The sequence below is a fragment of the Eriocheir sinensis genome, chromosome 1 (genome assembly GCF_024679095.1).
Source record: "Eriocheir sinensis breed Jianghai 21 chromosome 1, ASM2467909v1, whole genome shotgun sequence".
Lineage (NCBI taxonomy): Eukaryota > Metazoa > Arthropoda > Malacostraca > Decapoda > Varunidae > Eriocheir > Eriocheir sinensis.
In genome coordinates, this window is record NC_066509.1 from 3676209 (window position 1) to 3697528 (window position 21320).

General features: G+C 42.9%; 1 protein-coding gene across 1 annotated transcript in view; it reads right to left on the reverse strand.

Annotated features, from left to right (window-relative positions):
* Positions 1–256: 256 nt before the first annotated feature.
* LOC127010067 (COBW domain-containing protein 1-like) overlaps positions 257–21320 on the reverse strand; it is a 28373-nt gene continuing 7309 nt past the window's right edge. Inside the window, exons 4-13 of the mRNA XM_050883903.1 lie at positions 18314–18405; positions 15874–15933; positions 8867–8904; positions 8461–8507; positions 8249–8335; positions 5925–5969; positions 4100–4211; positions 3371–3505; positions 1420–1546; positions 257–989 (exon numbers count right to left, since the gene is read on the reverse strand). Of these exons, the coding sequence (XP_050739860.1) occupies positions 913–989; positions 1420–1546; positions 3371–3505; positions 4100–4211; positions 5925–5969; positions 8249–8335; positions 8461–8507; positions 8867–8904; positions 15874–15933; positions 18314–18405 (820 nt within the window). The 3' untranslated portion in view covers positions 257–912. The remainder of the gene's footprint in view (positions 990–1419; positions 1547–3370; positions 3506–4099; positions 4212–5924; positions 5970–8248; positions 8336–8460; positions 8508–8866; positions 8905–15873; positions 15934–18313; positions 18406–21320) is intronic.

Here is a 21320-nt window from a genome sequence, read left to right on the forward strand (position 1 = left end):
TACAATAGAGTGCACGTCCCCTATCTGCTACATCCTCCCATTACGTTTGACAATTCACTCTAACAAGAATAAAAAGCATTGTGAGGAATCCAGGAAGGTAGTAGATCATGAATACCAGGAACACATATGCACAGCTGTATAATAATTGACTGTTTAATGATTGGTGTATATTCTCCTCCAATTGCTTCATGAATCTAGTTACTCTTCACTGAATGCAACTGCTACATACCAAATTCAAAGGGATTCAAAAGGGAAATATCTGAATGCTTTAATGATATAAGTATAAAACATCTTTTTTTCTCCTTTTAATCTGAGTTAATTAAAAGAAGTATTTACATACAAAATGAGAAGGGCAAGGAATAAGCCACAAGTTAATGACACAGTGGTTGTTACAATTATTTACACACTCAACACATGAAGAAGAAACACAACAGGACCTAACTCAGAACACACACACACACACACACACACACACACACACACACACACACTGAGCTGAGGAAAAAAAAATTACAAATACCAAACCAAGGACAAATAGGTTAGGTAAAACACACACACACACACACACACACACATTGAGCTGAGGAAAAAAAATACAAAAATACAAATACCTACCTAAGAACAAATAGATCAGGTAAGGACACACACACACACACACACACACACACACACACACACACACACACACACACACACACACACACACACACACACACACACACACACACACACAGAGGAGTTTTGGACCATTATTTTAGTAAAGGAATGAAAATAACACAACAAAATGAGGCAGGATGAGACAGGGTGAGGCAGGACATGAGGGAAGAGGATGTAGGATGAGACAGGAGGGGGACAAGAGGCAGGAGGAGGCAGGACAAGGCTTTAGAGAATCATCCCCTCCCTTGCCCCCCCTTACGGCACCCCCACAGGTCCCTCCACTGCTAGAGACTCCAGGAACTCCCTCAAGATGCCCTCCTCCAGATGTTCTCCTGAAGGTGGAAACAGAGAAAAATTGTAGCATTAATAAAGACAATATTGGAAATCAGTTAGATCGTGCTGGACATAAATGTTTTCATCTATAATTTCATGTGTTATAATTGCGCAATTGCAAATAGAGAGATAAATCACACACACACACACACACACACACACACACACATGTACTCATGCAAGATGCCCTAACACACGCATCTACACACACACACGCACACACACATATATACACACACAACCCACATATATACACACACAACACACATAAAAAAAGCCTTTCTTCCTCCCACACACACCCAAACCCACACCCACACCCACACTCTCCCCTATGACCCCTTCCCCTTCACACACACACACACACACACACACACACACAGCACAGTGATCCCCCCACCCCACCCTAACCACACACACTCCCACACTCACCGATGAAGACAAACTTGCACGTCCGGGGGCAGTGTGGGGGCCAGGGGTCGATGGGCTCGGCTTCGTAGAGCTCCTGCACCGCCTGTAGCATCACCCGTCGCTCCTCACCCACCACCGAGAGGATGCCCTGCGGAGGGGGTAGTCTGGGTGATTATTATTGTTATTTATTTATTTTTTTTTTTTTACAGCGATGGAAGTAATGGTAGAGACATACAGAGAGCAAAAGATACGAGAATTGCCACTTGCTGTTCTTTGCCTCACTACTGAATGAAGGATGTTTAGAGAATGGGAGACTTAGGCCTGATATTCTTTTATTCTATTTCTTTTATTTATCATTCTGTACCAAGAGCAGAGACACACCAAGAGCTTAATATAAGAATAGTTAACTGGTGCTCTTCATCTCACTATCAAATTGAAAAATGTCAGGAGAATGGGTGAGTTAGGCCTGTTATTCTTGTGGTTATTTCTTATATTTTTTACAGCAAAGATAGAGACACATCAAGAGCTAAAAATTAAAGGATAGCCACTTGCTGCTCCTCATTTAACCCGGTAGCAGCGACGGGCCAAATTTGTGGCTTTACCGTGTACCAGCAACAGGCCAAATTTTTGCCATGATATAAACCCCCAAAAATAGATGATGCATAAACTTATCACAAAGGTGTTGATATATATTATGAAATGTTTTGCGTGAGTGATTTTTTCTCATTTTTCTTACATTGAGGGGCCTTTAAGAAACATGATCCCTGCAGCTACCGGGTTAACCATCAAATGAAAAAGAGAATGGGTGAGTTAGGCGTGTTATTCTTTTTCTCTGTTTACTCTACTAATTTTTTGCAGTAAAGGACACAGTATGGAGGCTAAAGAAAAATATATTCATCAACCAGCCTGAAATTGCCGATTGATAAATGGGTGCCTGTGGAAACCTGGGGAAGGTAAACTGAGGTAACCTGCATGTCGGTGTTCCAAGGTAATGAGTTCTTATTCACCGCCGGCTCATAGGCGTTAGAGATGAGCTCTGAGGCCGCCTGCAGTTATTGTATTTTTATTTATTTTTTTTTACAACAAAGGAGGCAGCTCAAGGGCACGCAAAAAAAAGAAAACAATAATAAAAAAAAAAAAAGCCCGCTACTCGCTGCTCCTAAAAAAGAAACAAAAGAGGTGGCCGAAAGCAAGATATATGTACTCCCATTTTGTTTAGTTATTATTTATCTGCAGCCTGTTCTACTTTATCCTTCTTCTTCTTTTGCTGTCTCCTGCTTTTCTTCCTCCTACTTCCATTACATTTTCCCGCTGCTTTTTCTTATGGTCAAGGAGACAGGCCAATGACTACTTATTTATTTTTCTATGGGAAAGTAGGGCGGCTCAGCTAGCTATATACGTACAAAGGAATTTACATCTTTAGTAGTATTCATTTACAGAGCGTACACAAACACCCGCCATGACAGACTCTCATAAACTAGAAGCTTGTCGTGCCTTCATGAAGAAATTTCTTACCTATATATGCAAGGAACATTCATTGTCTTTTGTACCCTTTAGTTACAGAGCATTTACAAACCCCACTGTGGCAAACTGCGTAAGTGGGTCTAAGGGTCGTATTATAAAACGTTTCATCGCCCAGAAACACCTATTTGACAAGGCTTTCGTAGGAGTTTGTTGCATTTCCAGGAGTAGTTTTATGACCCTGGTGGTAGTCTGACCCTTCCTCTGTACTGTGAACCTGAAGGAACACTCATTAGAACCCGACTGACCCCCTCTTTGACCTTTAGAACTAGCTGATGTGAGAAGCGAAACTGTCTCATAGCACCGACCTAAAATCATACCTTCCATATAATCACCAAACACTTTATACTATTTACAAGGAACCTCCATTGTCTTTAGCATTTGGTTACAGAACTATAAAACCCCTACCGTGCCAAACTACATAGGTGGCGTTAAGTTAAGAGGCTCGTACCTTCATGCGATAGATGTGTGGGTGGTGTCCGGCAGGTGTGGTGAGTGAACGTTCCCAGAGCAGTGTCTCCACCAGAGTGTCCAGGCCAGCGGGGGTCAGGCTGCCCTCCACCTCTAGGGTCACCGTGCCGACTCGCTGAAGGGGGAAAGGGAGGATGGTTTAGCATATGGTATTACAAGCACTTCTCTCTTTTTTAACACCAGAGGAAGGAAGCAGTCACTAAATAAAGCAATACTGACTAATGATGATGGACGACAAGGGGGAACTGACCAGTGATTCATGAGGCTACAAGATGAAGAGAAGAGAAAATACCGACTCGTGCTGCTACAAAATGAGGAAACATACAAAATTAAGAAATGCTGAATTGTGAGGCAAAAAATTAGGAAATACTAACTTGAGGTAAAAAAGAGGAAATACTAATGTAGCTATGAGGCAAGGAGAGAGGAATACTAACTTATGAGACCAAACAAGAGGAAATACTTACTTAGGAAGCCACACATTGAGGAAACACTAACTTACAAATGAAGCTTGACGGAAATAACAAAAAATAACAAATGAAGCTTGATCAAAATAACAAATGAAGCCTGACGGAACTAACAAATGAAGCTTGACGGATATAACAAATGAAGCTTGATGGTAAGGACAAAGACCAGCCACTATGCCCTCAAGAAGACAACAGACACGGAATGACCAAAAAGAACCAAGATGAGGAAGAACTCGCAACCTAACCTGGTCCAAGTGTGGGAGGTCATCCTTGAAGTGTGCGCTGAGGGTTCGGTCATACTCGTCAGCCCCAAACTTGTCGTAGGCGTGAAGGTCGAGGAGCTTATCAAGGTCGACTCTGTAAGAAACTCATCATCGTCAGGGTATGGTCACCAATTTGTACTCAGCTTTCTAATTAGTACTCACTCACCAAGGAAGGCCTGAAGGAAAGGTATGCAAGTTTTATTTATAAGTTCTTGCACTTCAAACTTCAGACAATTGTTTATTGATTGATTGATTTACCTATTTATAATTTTCTTCAATAAATACTGACTTTTTTTATTTGAATTACATTTCCTGCTTCTAAGAATTTGTACTGTAATAGAAATTCTGGCCAGTGAAAATCGAGTGAATGGACTTTTACTGTATATTGTAGGCCTACTGTTATTTATGATGGTAATGGTGATGATGATGATGACAATAATGATGAGCAATGATGATGATAATGCAGGAGAAATACAAGTAAAGATTTTAACTAATTTCCCTTTTTTTCTCTCTATTCCCTCATTTTTATTTCCTTCTACTCTTTATTATTTATTTCATCTTATTTTGCTGTCTTTATCATTTACTTTCCCTTACTTTTCCGTTTTTACTTTTCTCCTTTTATATATAAGAAAAGGCGAACTCTCCTCATTTTCCCTTCGTTAGTATCACAATATGTCTGTCTCTTCTTTAATACCACACGGCACCATTATTTTATTTGCATCCCCTCCTCCTCCTCCTCCTCCTCTCGTCTCCTTCATGACTGACATTCACAGTCGCCTCAACTTTTACAAATTTACATTCTTTCCTCCTTCTTAGGTCACCAACACCTTTCTTTCATCGCACCGCCACCAGGTTCTCTCCACTTCTTTCTTCTCCCTTCCTCCTTCTGTCCTTCCCTGTGTGAGTGCGTGAGTTTGTGTGTGTGTCGGCCCCCCCATTCCCGTTGACACCTCTCCTCACCTCTCGTCACCCCTCGTCTCCCCTCTTCCTGTGTCTCTCTCCCCCCTCCTCTCTCTCCCCATCCTCTGAGTGACAAATTTCATCAGCCCCGTTGAAGCGTGGTTGTACCTTCTCTTTCGGGGGAACTGTGGCAAATTCAATCAGGCTGGAGGGGGTAAGAGGCCAAGTTTGGGAGAGGAGGAGGAGAGGGAGAGGAGAGAAGGAGGGGGAGGGAGGTGAGGAGGGACATAAAGGCACAAGGGGAAGAGGAAGATTGGGACACAGAAGGAGGAGTGGAAGGATGGCAGATAAAGGATAGGATGAGGATAGGTAGGATAGGTTAGTGATTGAGAGGGGGGGGAAGAATGGGGTAGGAGAGGGGTCAGAGAGAGAGAGAGAGAGAGAGAGAAAGCTATAATTCCTGCCTTGCCTCTGGGTGATGAAACCTTTAGTCTCTCTCTCTCTCTCTCTCTCTCTCTCTCTCTCTCTCTCTCTCTCTCTCTCTCTCTCTCTCTCTCTCTCTCTCTCTCTCTCTCTCTCTCTCTCTCTCTCTCTCTCTCTCTCTCTCTCTCTCTCTCTCTCTCTCTCTCTCTCTCTCTCTCTCTCTCTCTCTCTCTCTCTCTCTCTCTCTCTCTCTCTCTCTCTCTCTCTCTCTCTCTCTCTCTCTCTCTCTCTCTCTCTCTCTCTCTCTCTCTCTCTCTCTCTCTCTCTCTCTCTCTCTCTCTCTCTCTCTCTCTCTCTCTCTCATACATACAAAAAAAAAATGACGAAGGGAAAATAATACTCGTTAGGCTTAGTATACATTCATTCATACATACATACATACATACATACATACATACATACAAACACACCTATGTATACACACCTGCATCTCTGTGTTTGGACGATCTCTGCTGAGCTGTTGATGTTTCTGCAATAAACAAATAAATAAATAAATATATGACCATCAAGTAGTACATTATGTAGAATTGTAAGTATTTTAAGTGATTCTCAACTGTCTTTTTTTTCCTGTTGCTTAAATCCATTTTTATAAGTTGAAATAAATCTCACCATGATTAGTTTTACATTATTATTATCTTTATCATTAACTCTCTTTTACAATGTAGTTGCTATTCTATCTAGCTCTAATTTATCTTTCATCTTGCTCACCCCCACAAAAAATAAAAATAAAAACTCTCTTCGTACCAGAAAATAAATATATATTCAATCTTCTTCCTTTTCCAGTACTTAGTTTTTCCCTTAATATATAGAGTACAAAACTATGTACTATTATATACCTCTCTAGTTTCCTATCACAACAATGTTATTTCTTATCTTGCTAATCTTCTAAAAAATCTTTCACTTATCACTAAAGAAAAATGGACCCAACCTTTTTCCTTTTCTAATGCCTTACTTTTTAGGTTCAACTGAGTGCACAAAACTATATACTATTCTATCAACCTCTAATTTACCTTTTATCTTGCTAAGTCCTCAAAAATCTTCCACTTGTCACCAGGGAAATATAAAGAATTGGATCCCACCTTCTCCCTTTTTCCAGCACTTATTCTATAGTTTGTTTTGTGTTCATTTGAGTACACAAAACTATATACTATTCAATCTACCTCTAATTTACCTTTGACCTTGCTAATCCCTAAAAAATCCTTCACTTGTCACCAGGGAATATAAAGAATTGGATCCCACCTTCTCCCTTTTCAAGTTACTCATTTTTTTGCTTCAACTGATTGCACAGAACTAGTATATAGTATTCTGCCAGCCTCTAATTTAACTTTTATCTTGCTAATACCTCAAAAATCCTTCACGTGTCACCAGGGAATATAAAGAATTGGATCCCACCTTCTCCCTTTCCCAGCACTTATTTTTCACATCAAGTGAGTGCACAGAGCCATATAATATTCTGCTAACCTCTACTTTACCTTTTATCTTGCTAATACCTCAAAAATCCTTCACATGTCACCAGGGAATATAAAGAATCAGATCCCACCTTCTCCCTTTTCCAGCCCTTATTTTTTGTATCAAGTGAGTGCACAGTGCCATATAATATTCTGCCAACCTCTACTTTACCTTTTATCTTGCTAATACCTCAAAAATCTTTCACTTGTCACCAGGAAAACAAAAAATGGACCCAACCTTCTTCCTTTTCCATTGCCTTATTTTTTAGGTTCAACTGAGCGCACAAAACTATATACTATTCTATCTATCTGCCTCTACTTTACCTTTTATCTTGCTAATACCTCAAAAATCCTTCACATGTCACCAGGGAAATATGAAGAATTGGATCCCACCTTCTCCCTTTTCCAGCACTTATTTTTCGCGTCAAGTGAGTGCACAAAACAGGGTAGCGTTCTTATTTCCGCTCCCTTTCCTCCATCCCTCCCTACCTTCCCTCTCTCTCTCTCTCTCTTTCCCTTCCCTCTGTCTCTCCCTCCCTACCTGCCTCTCTCTCTCTCCCTTCCCTCTGTCTCTCCCTCCCTCCCTGATCTGACCTGACTATCATGGGATCAACTCAATCATTTTCATTCTCTTCCTGCCCACTCTCTTTCCTCCTCCTCCTCCTCCTGTCCCATCCTCTTCACCCATCATCGTCATCTGTCACCTGATTTCCTCCACCTGTGTTTCCTCTTCCATTTTTTACTTTCCCTCCGCTGCACTCCCTCCTTGAGACGTCTTCTGCCCTCCTCTGTTTCCCCCTCTCTTCTATTTGACTAACATTAACATTATTGACTCTCCTGCTATGCTCCTCTCTACTCTCCTTCTCTCTCTTCCTCTCTCTCTCTCTATTGTCTTTCTTGTTCCTTGCTTTCTCCTCTCCCTCTCTCTCTCTCTTTCTCATTTTCTCTTTATCTCCTTCCCTACGTCTTGAGTTTAAAATAACGTATAATCTTTTAAAATCACGAACACAGGAAAAAATGAACAATTAATCCGAAGTTAAGTAATAATAATGATAATAATAAATAATTACAACACTAACAAGAGCAAAAGTAACATCTATGACCCCATTTATAACATTCTAAAATCATGAACAAACTCTAAAATCACAAATATTGGAAAGGAACAATTAATAATCATAGGTAGAGTAATGATAACAATAACAATAACCAAAAACAAATTAACAACACTAACAACAATACCTGTAACTCACACTCTAATATTCTATAACTCTCTATAATACTCTTGAATTCTTTGCCTCACCTCACAATCCGCGTCACCAGGTCAAGTTGCTGCTGGTCCACCAAGTCCGTTTTGTTTAGGATGAGGAGGTCCGCCAAGGCCACCTGTCTGCGGGGAGGGGAAGCCAGGTAGATGAGGGAGGTGGGGGGGGGGGAAGAAGAAAATAATAAGAGCTCTCCCTCAATCTATCAATCAACCATGGAACCAACTCAAGCATTCCCTCAGTCACTCACCTCACAGCCTCGTTCACCACACCTTCAGGCTTCTTCTCGGAGATATTCTGAAAAAAATGTTCATAGTTGTTATTTTCATAAGAAAGAAGGCAGCTTAATGAAAAAAAAGGAGAACAAAAAAGTCCACTAGCGCAGATGTATTACGTGAATGAAACTGAAAATATCATATTAGTGGATGTTTAAAGAAAATATGAAACAAAATATACTTTGTTAATAAGGTCACTAAAACGCCACCTGGTAAAGAACGCTAAAACTAGATAGCTTTAACTTTTACCGTTCAGAAAGACTACATAGTGGAGTTCTACTAAAGTGATTAAGAGCTGTCCACCAGTGACCCCCGCCCCTACCAGACCCATGGAGACGCCGCCCACTGAACCCGCACTCACCACTGGACCCAGCCACTCACCTTCTCGGCGTACTTGGCGTCCAGCACCGTGATGATGCCTGTGGGGGAAGGAAAAAGCAAGATTCAGAGAGGGGACCAAGTGACTTCACGCGGGCGGGATGATGGGTCCAATGTCTGATGATTTTAAACGTCGTATTTCCAGTTTGGCTTTTTAGTACCATATTTGGGACAGAGGTGTTGTGAGTGGAGTCAATTTTCTTCTATTGTTTTGTCTTCAGCTATCTTTTCTTCTTGTGTTTTGTCTTTAGCCTTTTGTCAGTTAAAAAATATAACTTTAGAAACCATTGTTGGACCTGTCATTCATTTTGCTTCTAGACGTTCCTAACTCACTGGTTCCGAGCCGAATGATCCTCCCCTCCGTCACACACTCATCCCCGCCCTGATGATGCTACCTCCATGACTCCCTCCGCGCCTTCCATCTCGGTGCTAAACTGAACATTCCTCACCTTCATAACGCAAATTAATCAAGCTCACCTGTCCTCTTTTCAGCTAATAAAACAAATTGGATACATTAGCGCCGATATTAATTAGTACAATGAAGCGTAAAGTACTCAAGGCCTGAACTAAAACAATCTGGAATAAGAAAGATCAACTGAAACAAACAAATAAACAGAAATAAAAACAAACTTGATTCATGAGGGACAGTAATGATGAGTACAACGGAGCATAAAGTACAACAAAAAATAAATATATACACAAACAAAATAAACAAACTGAAATAAGACAAATAAACTTCAATAACAACACACTGGACATATTAGCAACGCCATTAATCACTTCAATGAGGCGTAAACTACTTGTGGTCTGGAATCAACGCGGCGAAGCGACGTAAATTTGACAACAGCGCGGCGCAGAGTTAGCGTCGCCTCGCCTCTCCGCCTCTCCTCGTCTGCTTACGTATTATTCGGCGCCGCGGCGGCCTCCGGATTCAATCAAAGCGGAAAACGTGGCATCTTAAACTTTTATGAACTTTTATTACTCTTGTTTTGGCGTTCAAAGCGAAAAACTCGTATCGTGACCCCCGGCCCCGGCTCCGACACCCCCCTTCCGCCCTGCAAGACGCGGCGCCTGTCTTTGCAATACATCAATGGGTCTGTCGGGGGCGGGGAGGGGAAGGAGGGGGCAGCGTCGCGACAACACACCACTATTCGCTCGCCCACTCACGCAGATACATAGAAAGATAGGAGATAGATAGACAGACGGATAGGTAGATAGACAGTTTAACGAGGGTACCGACAACACACCACCATTCGCTCGCCTACTCACGCAGATACATAGAGAGATAGAAAGATAGACAGACGGATAGGTAGACAGATTGACAGTTTAATGAGCGTCGCGACAACACACCGCCATTCGCTGCTCGCCCACTCACAAGGATTGATAGTTAAGCAGACAGATTGGCGGATTGGTAGACAGATTGAGTTTCATGATCAGTGTAATGACCAGTTTAATGAGCATCGCGACAACACGCCAACACTCGCTCGCTCGCCCACTCACACTGATAATAGAGATAGATAGATAGACGTAAGGGTAGATCGATTGACAGTTTCATAACCACAAAATACAGAAAGAAACGCTTGACGCTCATTTGTTTAAACCCAAATAAGACTTTAACCGAAGAAATCCTCCATGCTTTACCCCAAATTAACAAAAGCAACCTTAAAAAACACGCAAAACTTAAAATATTCTATGAAAACAACAATAACAAAAGACTGTTACATCGAGGTGCTTGGCGGGGATGGGGGAGGAAGGGGGGGAAGGTAGAGGAGGGGGGGGGGCGTCGCAACATTCATTACCAAGAGGGGGAGGGGACGGAGAGGAGGTCGCTGCATTACCAGAGCAACACAACGCAACAACAAACAGCACAACACTCACTCCGCCACTCAATACACGCCGACACTCGCCTCCCCTCCGTCCGGCCGGTCCTTGACGCGAACACGAGGCTAGGCTAGACGAATTCCGTCGAACTCATCTTCAGCATTCCATATTTCCACCGCAAATGACGCCCGACAAATAAGATTTAATTATGCATCGGAGGCAGGGAGGGCAGGGGAGGGGAAGGGAAGAGAAGGGAAGGAGGAGGGGAGGAAGGAAGGAAGGAAGACGGGCCACTCAGGGAAGAGCAATTTGTCGCCGCCAGACAATCGCGCGGCGCCGTCTTTTACCCGCGCTAATTTCCCGCCACCTCGCTCTCCTTTGCCAATATTGGCTGAAGCCGCCCAAAGAACCTGCCGACCACCCCTTAACCGCGCCTGCCTCCCACCCGCCCCGCCACCCCACGCGGAAACCGATAACCCGCGAAATAATCCAATAAGCTCACTCGACAAGACCCTCAAAGTAGCCCGTCCACGAGGCCCTTCAACCCGCACTCCCACGGCGCGATTCGATACAGCGGGGTCGCGTCGTATTTAATAAGAGGATCGTTTAATGCCTAGTTAATTCTCTAGCCTGAGGGCATAATTAAAAAGTGTCACATTTTCTCGCCACAATAACGCCCGGATTCACCCACAGCAGCCCCCTACCCTCCTCCCCTTGCCCTCGCCGCCTCCCTGCCGTCACCCCTAACGACCCCTCGCAGCGCCTCCTCCGCCGCAATAGACAAGGGAGGGCGGAGACAACCGGCGTGGCTGAGTTCGATGCCTCACGGACCGTTCACTTCGCTAAACCGACGGGCGTCTCTTCAACCCCGCAGACGGATATCCACCTGAGTGCCTCTAATGACCAATAGCCACCAACATCTGGGTCCTTTAACTCATTCGTAATACAACATCGATTTCTTTCCCCCTCGTGCCTCTCGCCGCAAACTGGCATCGTCCCTCGTCAACACCGCGGGGTCTGGAGTGCGGCAAAATTCAAATCAAATTACGGGGAAGGGCGCGAAATTCAAATGAATGGCGGGATTTTCAAATTAAGAGGGTTGTTCCACCCCAATACACGCGCGGGCAGATTATTGGAGACGCTCGGCACTAGATTGGGGTGAATTCTCCGCCTTTTTCTTCCTTTTTCCTCCCTGGGCGAAGCTTCAAAGGATCGCCTCCGCTTCTTTCCGCGATATTTGAGGCGGGAGCGGCGGGGAGGCGAGGTCGTGAAAGATGTATAACACTTGGCGCGGCGGACGGCACAGTCGGGCTAGATGGGACATTTCTTTCCCTAAACCTTTCTGAATTGACGATTTGGACGGACCGCTGGAGACGGGTCCGACCCTAATCTGTTTTTCTGCTCGGCGACACTATTCTAATTGGGCGATAAATATGCTGGTGTGTGTGTGGGAGGAGGAGGGGGAGGAGGAGGAGGAGGGGAAGGAGGTGGTTGGAGACTACGAGGAAGAGGAGGACGAGGAGGTAAAGGAAAGACTAAAGGAAAAGGGAGGAGGTTTCTTGGCGCATCGGTGACTCTTGCATACTGACTGTCCCGGAGGCTGATTGGCTGACTCGAAGGCTGGCCGGCTGACAGGCTGACTGGACGATTGCTGAATGGGAAGCGTAACGGCCGGCTGTTTGCAATGATTCTTTCTTCCTTCCTTCCTCATTTCCTTTTCTTTCTTCCTCCCTTCGTTCTTTCCAGTCTCTATCCCTGCTTTTATATATTCTATCTTCCTTTTCTCTCCTTTCTTTCCTTATTTACTTATTTCCTTTTCTTTCTTCCTTCCTCCGTTCTTTCCAGTCTCTATCCCAGCTTTTATATATTCTATCTTCCTTTTTTCTCTCCTTTCCTTCCTCATTTACTTATTTCCTTTTCTTTCTTCCTTCCTCCGTTCTTTCCAGTCTCTATCCCTGCTTTTATATCCTTTTTCTTCCTTTTTTTTCTCTCCATTGTCCCTTCTTCCTTCTTCTTCCTTCCTCCCTACCTTCCTATCGTCCTTCTTACATCCTAGATTCTCTCTTTTTCCCCTTTCTTCCCTTTTATCCATTCATCCTTCTTACCCCTTCCCTTCCTCCCTTTCTCCTTCCCTTCCGGCTTTCCTCCTTACATTCAAGTTCACTCCTTCTCCACCTTCTTTTTTTCGTCCATCTACCTTCCCCCTCCCCTTCCTTCCCTCCTTCCCCTTTCTTATTTCCTCCTCTCCTTCCTATAGCTACCTACATCCCATCCTCCTTCAAGCCCCTTACAGAACAACCTAAGGCACTGAACGTTCACTATAGACCCACATCGTTCTACAGTCTTTCCATCCCATAGCTCGGCCTTTTGCAGCCTGCCCTCGCTCCCCTCTTCTCCCCTTCTATACAAGTCAACGGTGGAAATTAGCAAATGGGACGCGGCCTTCACTGACGCGGCGGCCTCCCCTCAAAGGCCTCTCTGCAGCCCTATACGAATTGAATGCCAAACAAGGTAAAGGTAGAGGTGGGGGCGTACACTATAGCTGCGCGTGGCCTCAGTGCTCATCTCCGTCGCACTGTCAAAAAGGTCTCTGCTAGATTTCTCTTATATGAGTCTCATGGAAGTGGTTGATACAATGCAGTTTTTTTCATATATTTTTTCGTTTTTTTTTTTTTTCTCTTTTAATAGACGCTTGGGTTACTATACACTTATAAAACGCATGAAAACAGTCAATATATTACAGTTCCCCTTTTCATTCATATTTATTCGCCCGTTTTCTTTATTTTTTACTATTTTATTTAGTTATACGTTGTTTGATATATTTGCTTTTGCTTATTAATTCTTGTTTGCTTGTTTGTGTGTTTTGCCTTTTGATATACTTGGGTAACGTGACGATGGATGACATATATAGCATTATTATTATTATTATTATTATTATTATTATTATTATTATTATTATATTCACACCTTTCTCCGTCCTAAGTTATATATGTTACATCTCTCTCTCTCTCTCTCTCTCTCTCTCTCTCTCTCTCTCTCTCTCTCTCTCTCTCTCTCTCTCTCTCTCCAAGACAATCTCGCATCAACAGAAACGGACAAAGCTACATGGGACAAACATCTCCTTTTGTCTTACCTTTTATTATCTGTCTGTCTGTCTGTCTGTCCCTCACAAACATCCTGCTCCCCTCTCCCCCACACCCCCCCTTACTCCCCTCCCCTGCACACATACCCTCCCCTCACTCCCACCCACACATATCTCCCCTCTCCACACACACACACACACACACTCCCCCCTATACTCCCCTCTCCCGACACACTCCCCTTCCCCTCACCCATAGACATATACTCCCTTTCCCTTACCCCCCACCACCCCCCTTCCCCACCACACACAGACGCACACACACGGAACAATTTGCCAGGTGGGAGAAAAGTGCTGACATGTTATTAGAGGGCGAGGCGGCTAATTAAAGAGCGTGTCACCTGGGAAACGGCGGGGACGAGAGAGAGAGAGAGAGAGAGAGAGAGAGAGAGAGAGAGAGAGAGAGAGAGAGAGAGAGAGAGAGAGAGAGAGAGAAACTACAATGCTCATTAGCCGTGTAACAAGAAACTCTACCTGTCTGTCTGTTTGTCCGGATCCAGCGACGCAGTTCCCGACAGAGCGACAGATATATACTGTGTACGATGCTGTAGTTCCGTAGGGCACTCCACAGATAGGCGACAAGTACAGTACACGCTTATTTTCTTCCTTCTCTCTTCGCGGTAATGGGAAGGTAGAGGTACATGTTTTGCTGTTGGCCCCGTGTTATAACGATCATCTTTTTTTTCTCTCTCTTTTTCTCAACTTCAGAATCAGTTTATCTTTTTAAGAGACCAATAATAATTTTTTTTCTTATTTTCCTCAATTTTAGAATATAATTGTTTTCACGTGATTCACTTTCTGGGATTTCAACACTTCTACTACTACTACTACTACTACTACTACTACTACTACTACTAATAATAATAATAATAATAATAATAATAATAACAATAATAAAAATTTGGACCCTTATTCATCTGCTTTCTTCCTTTTCTCAACCTTAGAACGACCTTATCTATTTGGAAAGCCTTTTCGTGAAGTTATTATTGTCTAAAGTAACCGTGATATGCAGGGCTGTGATTGGCTCTGGAAGAAAAATAACAACAGAAGAATGTTTTGAGTGGGCAGGCCTTCACATAATCTGGGCGTCTCAAAAATAGCACTCACTCGATGGCAGCACTTATATTCCTTTACTTCCAACCCGTTGATCGTGACAGCATGAAGTGAGAAGCTGCATCACCAATATTGTTTTCTGTAGTCTTCAATCCTTTATAACGTGTTGATATATAAAAAAAGAAGTCCGTTACATTCTTAGTATTCAATTGCCTTCCTAAAGTATTCCGTTGCATGCTTCATCCTTGTGGCCGAAACTATGTCCAGGGAGCGTGCCTGGACATAATTTTACCACGTTACCTAAAATATCAGTGACAGGGTTCGCGCCGGGGCAATCATGATGAAGCTTTACTTTTTTCGTGCCAGAATGAATGCTTCTTTTCACTTAAACTCAGTAAATCCAGTAGACTAATGACCTAATTCATTGTTATTTTGATACTTCAAACCATAATAGTCAACCCTAGATTTTTTTTTATCTCTAATTATGAAGGAGGATAATTATAATCACTAAGTGCGAGACGCTATTGGGGAAAATATCACACAAGTCATGAACACAAAAATAAAGCTAAAAAAAATAAAACGAAATAATAAAAAATCAATGATCACGTTACATTTTGGCTTTTTTGTGAATCTGTCCTGATATGACATATTAATAAAAATATACAATTATTCAAATTATCAGTATTATTATCATTATTAGTGTTACCGTTATAATAATAATAATAATAATAATAATAATAATAATAAAAAATAACAGCAACCTCGTCATCAAGCCAAGCAACTTTAATATTATATCACTACATCCGTGTCTGCTCATCGAGGGGACTCTGTTTGTTTAGGTCTATATATTTTTTTCATCTGATGCCCTTCCTTGGATCTCAATAATACAACAAAAAACAATAACATCACCACCACGACCACCACCACCAATAATAATAATAATAATAATAATAATAATAATAATAATAATAATAATAACAATAACAGCAACACTCACCGTCGAGGTACACTTCACACTCCAGCTGCTTGTCGACCCAGAAGAGCGCCGCGATGGGGCCTGCGAGAGAGGGACAGATACACGCGTCTTAGCACACCCGCCCTGAATAATACCGGCGGCCTTATGAGCGAAACAACATATAATGAACGAAAACTAAAGAAAATGTGCAGCGGGCTTTCTTGTTTTCCGTTTATTGTTGCCCTTGAGCTGCCCCCTTTGCTGTAAAAAAGAAGTCGTTTTGATTTAGGTTCACTTAATTTGGGGGGTAGCTTACCTTATTAACGATAGCAGAGTGAACAGTAAACTAGCGAGAAGTGATCCTGCTAATAGTAAGCGGCAAATGTTTTTAGACAAACTTCATATTACTTCAAATTCGGGGGAAGGACTAATTTCAGGCACCTTATAAGCGATTGAATAATGTGACCCAAAACTAGAGAGAAAGAATGGATGCTGCTAAAAGAAAGTGGCAAATGATTTAGACAGTTTTCATACCAATTCATGTTCTGGGATAGGACTTAACTTTCATGAATACCTGATGACCGATGGAACAGAATGAACGAAAAATAATGAAAACTGGCGCTAGTAACTTTAGTAGCGTAGGACTGGGACATTATTTAAATTGCTCAGTGTTCTGAAGCACGATAGACTTCCTTGGTTGAGTATACAGAAGACGATCACCCATTCACCCATTCATATCATACTCTTCAGATTAACTTGGCAAACAAATCGCGTTCTCGCCAATCCAAGAATCACCAATAAGATTATAAAATTACCCTACAGCATTCACAAATCAAATGGAACTTGAGATATAGAGGGGGCGTGGCTTGCTTGTGGACTGGCCAGTGATATACACCCATTGCAGAAGAGGAAGGGGCTTACTCGCCAAGTTAACGTGAACAGAGTATAGTTAAGAGAGTAGGACCGAGTGAAGAGGAATGAACAGGAGAGGAGGAAGCGGTGAAGGGGGATGAATAGTGAGAGGAAGGAATGCGGAACAAAAGAAACGTGGAGAGAAGTGTTATGGAGAGGACGAAAGGAGACGGTAAAGAGAGAGGCTACGGAGAACGGGAAGCTTTCAAAGGATGGAGAAGAAAATAATGAGGGGAAACTGAGAGATTGAGAAAGAGTGAGAAAGTGAGAGTGAGAAAGCACGCATATACACTCCTTTATCATATCCAGTGTAAGAGAGAGGGTACATAAGGAGAACAGGGGAAGATTTCGAAGGATGGAGAAGAAAATAATGAGGGGAAACTGAGAGATTGAGAAAGAGTGAGAAAGCGAGAGTGAGAACGCACGCATATACACTCCTTTATCATATCCAGTGTGAGGAGAGAGAGCAAGCGAGGAGGGAAAAGAAAGGCGACAGGTTCATTAGAGTTAACAGTACAAAGGTATCGAAGGGAAGCACCTCGTTGACGCCCTGCTCCAGGTGTTACTGTGCTCAGGTATTTGTTGTTCCCCTCCCAGACACACCTGCCAACGCCTATTACCTGACATGACGCAACTTGGTGTAATAGAGGAGGCGACTGAGTACTCGATGTCATGTAGTTGTGTGAGTGAATGCACGTGGAGGGAAGGGGGGAAGGGGGGAGAACCCGTGTGTAATTTCCCATGGACAGACCGCACGCTAGACTCTCAGGTTGGTATTATAGACACTATCGCTTCTCACATTAACAATTTCTAAAGGTTAAAGAGGGGGTCAGTCGAGTTCTAATGAGTGTTTCCTTAGGTTCATGGTACAGAAGAAGGGTCAAACTACTAACAGGTTCCAAAAACTCTAAACTACTCCTGAAAACTCCCAAGCCTAAGCCTTGCCTTTGTCAAATATGTGTTCTTGGGCGGCGAAATGTCTTATAATGCGACCCTCAATCGCCAGCCAGCACCTTTCCCGAATGTGCTTGGAGGTTACAAGTGACTGATATCTGATTACCGCTGAAACCTCACACCCATACACCCCCAGGAAGCGGAACTCAACCCATGACTGACCCCCGGTGCCCATTCACTGCAGGGTGGACAGGGGGCACGTTTTCATTTCGCCCGGGAATCGAACCTGGGACCTCTTGGTTGTGAGGCGAGCGTGATAACCGCAGCAATGTGGTGTGTGTGTGTGTGTGTGTGTGTGTGTGTGTGTGTCTGTGTAACCATTTTTTCTCTATATCTTATTTTTTAATCCATCTTTCTTTACTTCTCTATATTTGCCTGTTTTTTTTATTTTTTATTAATACCATTGTCTTTTTTTTCTACTATACAATTAGGTGTCTGTTGCAACTGTTTTGCCTGTCTGCTGTTTATGTTTGTTGTTTTGCTGTCTGTCCGTCCACCAGTGAGTGTGAGTGTTTTAGGTAATTATAACTACGTGCTCTACTCTCTCTCTCTCTCTCTCTCTCTCTCTCTCTCTCTCTCTCTCTCTCTCTCTCTCTCTCTCTCTCTCTAATATTACCTGGGTCGGCCAATCCCGTCGTTTCCAGCAGGATGTAGTCGAACTTGCCTCTCTTCTTCATCAAGTTCTCAATCGCCTTCACACCGTTGTCTCTGGCGAAGGAGATAGATAGATAGATAGATAGATAGATAAATAGATAGGTAGGTTGGGTGGTAGATACGTAGATAGTTAGATAAAGAATAGACAGACAGATAGATAAAGATGATAGATAGATAGATAAATAGATAGGTAGGTAGGGTGGTAGATACGTAGATAGTTAGATAAAGAATAGACAGACAGATAGATAAAGATGATAGATAAATACATTATATACATTTTTTTAATACAGTCAACACAAACATTATACATCCTGTCCCTCCAAGCAAGCTACCATACTAAATTTATCAAACAAGGATGTTGGATAATCTTATAAAAAACTGTTAGATAAATTAATAAAAAAAAGTATATCGGCGTATCGGCAGCACAACACTCGCTTGCTATTCGGTAAAGTGTTTGCGGGGGCGAGGGACGGTTAGCCTCCCTTGTGATGGCTCTGATGATACGTGACGATGCACACAGCCTTGGACATGACTGACTACTGGGTTGTAATGATGAGGGTGGATGAGACAACACGGAGACGAGACATAGAAGAGAAAATTACACTCAGGGACAACAGAGTATGATTTATGTGTCTTTTAAGTGTAGTAGTAGTTGTTGTAGTAGTAATAGAAGTGGTAGTAGTGGTCGCTTTGGTATCAGATTTAGTTTTGATATCATTCTGGCACGCATTAACACACGCATACGATATAGGCCTACAATGACAACTATACCACTGTTATTTTCCATTTTCTTCTTTTCTCTCCTCTTTTCTTTTTATTTATCGTTGTCTTCCTCTTCTCTTTTCCTTATTCTTTTCTTCCTTTTTTCGTGTATGATTTATGTGAGTCTCTGTCTGTCTGTCTATATCTCTCACTTATTTTTTTTTCTCTTTCATTCAGGTCTTCTTTCCTCCCTTCCTACATTCTTTCAATCTTTCGTTCCTTCCTTCCTCCCTTCCTAATTTCCTTTCTTCATTCATTCATCCATTATTTTCCTTGCCTTCCTTCTTTCTTTCATTCTTTCATCTGCTCGTTCCTTCCTTCTTCCCTGCCTAATTTCCTTTCTTCATTCATTCATTATTTTCCTTCCATTTCTATTTTTTTTCTTTCTATTCCCTTCTCTGACTGATTTTTGTAACTCTCTCTCTCTCTCTCTCTCTCATTCATTATTTTCCTTCTATTTTTCTTTTATTCCCTTCTCTGACTAATTTTTGTACCTTTCTCTTTCTTATAACTCTCTCTCTCTCTCTCTCTCTCTCTCTCTCTCTCTCTCTCTAAGCCGTTACCTACCACACCATAACTCTCACCACCCCGCCAATCGCCGTAATCGCCAAATAAGCGCCACTAGGCCGCTCCCTCGCCTCCAAAACTCCCCAAACAGCGGCCGTATCAGGTTCAGCTTCCGATAAACGACTTTTATTACGCTGATAACACACTGGAAGAAACTGCGCCTTGGGGGAACACCGAGCGAGATAGCGAACGAAAGCCACCCCCACTAAACTGTACCCTGGATGTGGCGTATAGGTTAAGGTTAGGTTAGGTTAGGTTAGGTTTTAAGGTGTTGGTTAGCACATATGATCTCTGTAAAGGTTATTGTAGTGGTGAGTGGGGTTATTACCGTCATTATTTGTAGTAGTAGTTGTGGTAGTAGTAATAGTAGTGGTAGTAGTAGTCGCTTTGGTATAAGACTTAGTTTTGATATCATTCTGGCACGCATTAGCACACGCATACGATATAGGCCTACAATAACAACTATACCACTGTTATTTTCCATTTTCTTCTTTTCTCTCCTCTTCTTTTTATTTATCATTCTCTTCCTCTTCTCTCTTTTCCTTATTCTTTTCTTCCTTTTTTCGTTTTCTTCTCTTCTCAGCTATATACCTATAAATTTACGATTCTATTACTTAAAACACGAGTGATAATTCTTGGTCATGAGATCCCAGCACAGGAGAGCATGTGTAGTGGCGACAACCTAACCTAATCTAACCTAACCTAACCCTGGCGACAACGAGACTCCGCCTAGCCTAACCTAACCTAACCTAACCTTTAACCCTGGTGACAACGAGATTAAAACACGAGTGATAATTCTTGGTCATGAGATCCCAGCAGCATGTGTAGTGTGGCGTAAACCTAACCTAACCTAACCTAACCTTTAACCCTGATGACAACGAGATTAAAACATGAGTGAAAATTCTTGGTCATGAGATCCCAGCACAGGAGAGCATGTGTATAGTGTGGCGACAACCTAACCTAACCTAGCCCTGGCGACAACGAGACTCCGCCTAGCCTAGCCTAACTTAACCTAACCTAACCTATAACCCTGGCGACAACGAGACACCTAACCTAACCTAACTCTGGCGACAACGAGTCTGCCTAGCCTAACCTAACCTAACCTAACCTATAACCCTGGCGACAACGAGACACCACCTAACCTAACCTAACCCTGGCGACAACGAGAGTCTGCCTAGCCTAACCTAACCTAACCCTTAACCCTTAACCCTGGCGACAACGAGAGTCTGCCTAACCTAACCTAACCTAACCCTTAACCCTGGCGACAACGAGAGTCTGCCTAACCTAACCTAACCTAACCTAACCTAACCCTTAACCCTGGCGACAACGAGGCCCCGGCACCACCACGAGGCTCCTTCCCTGGGTCGGCGGCACACGTGTAGCCTCCCTTATCACCACTCAACAAGCGGGATCCGGGGGCTTGTTCATCCACTCGTCCACTTAACACCAACCCACACCCCAGGGCCCCACTAACTCCCCTTCCACCAGCCATTCACACACACACACACACACACACACACACACACACATGTTAACATTAATCTATATTTCTCCCCTTCCCGCCACCCGCTATCTACATTTCTTCCACCTAACACTCATCCACCGCTCATCACCCCTTCCCCCGCCACTCACCGCTATCC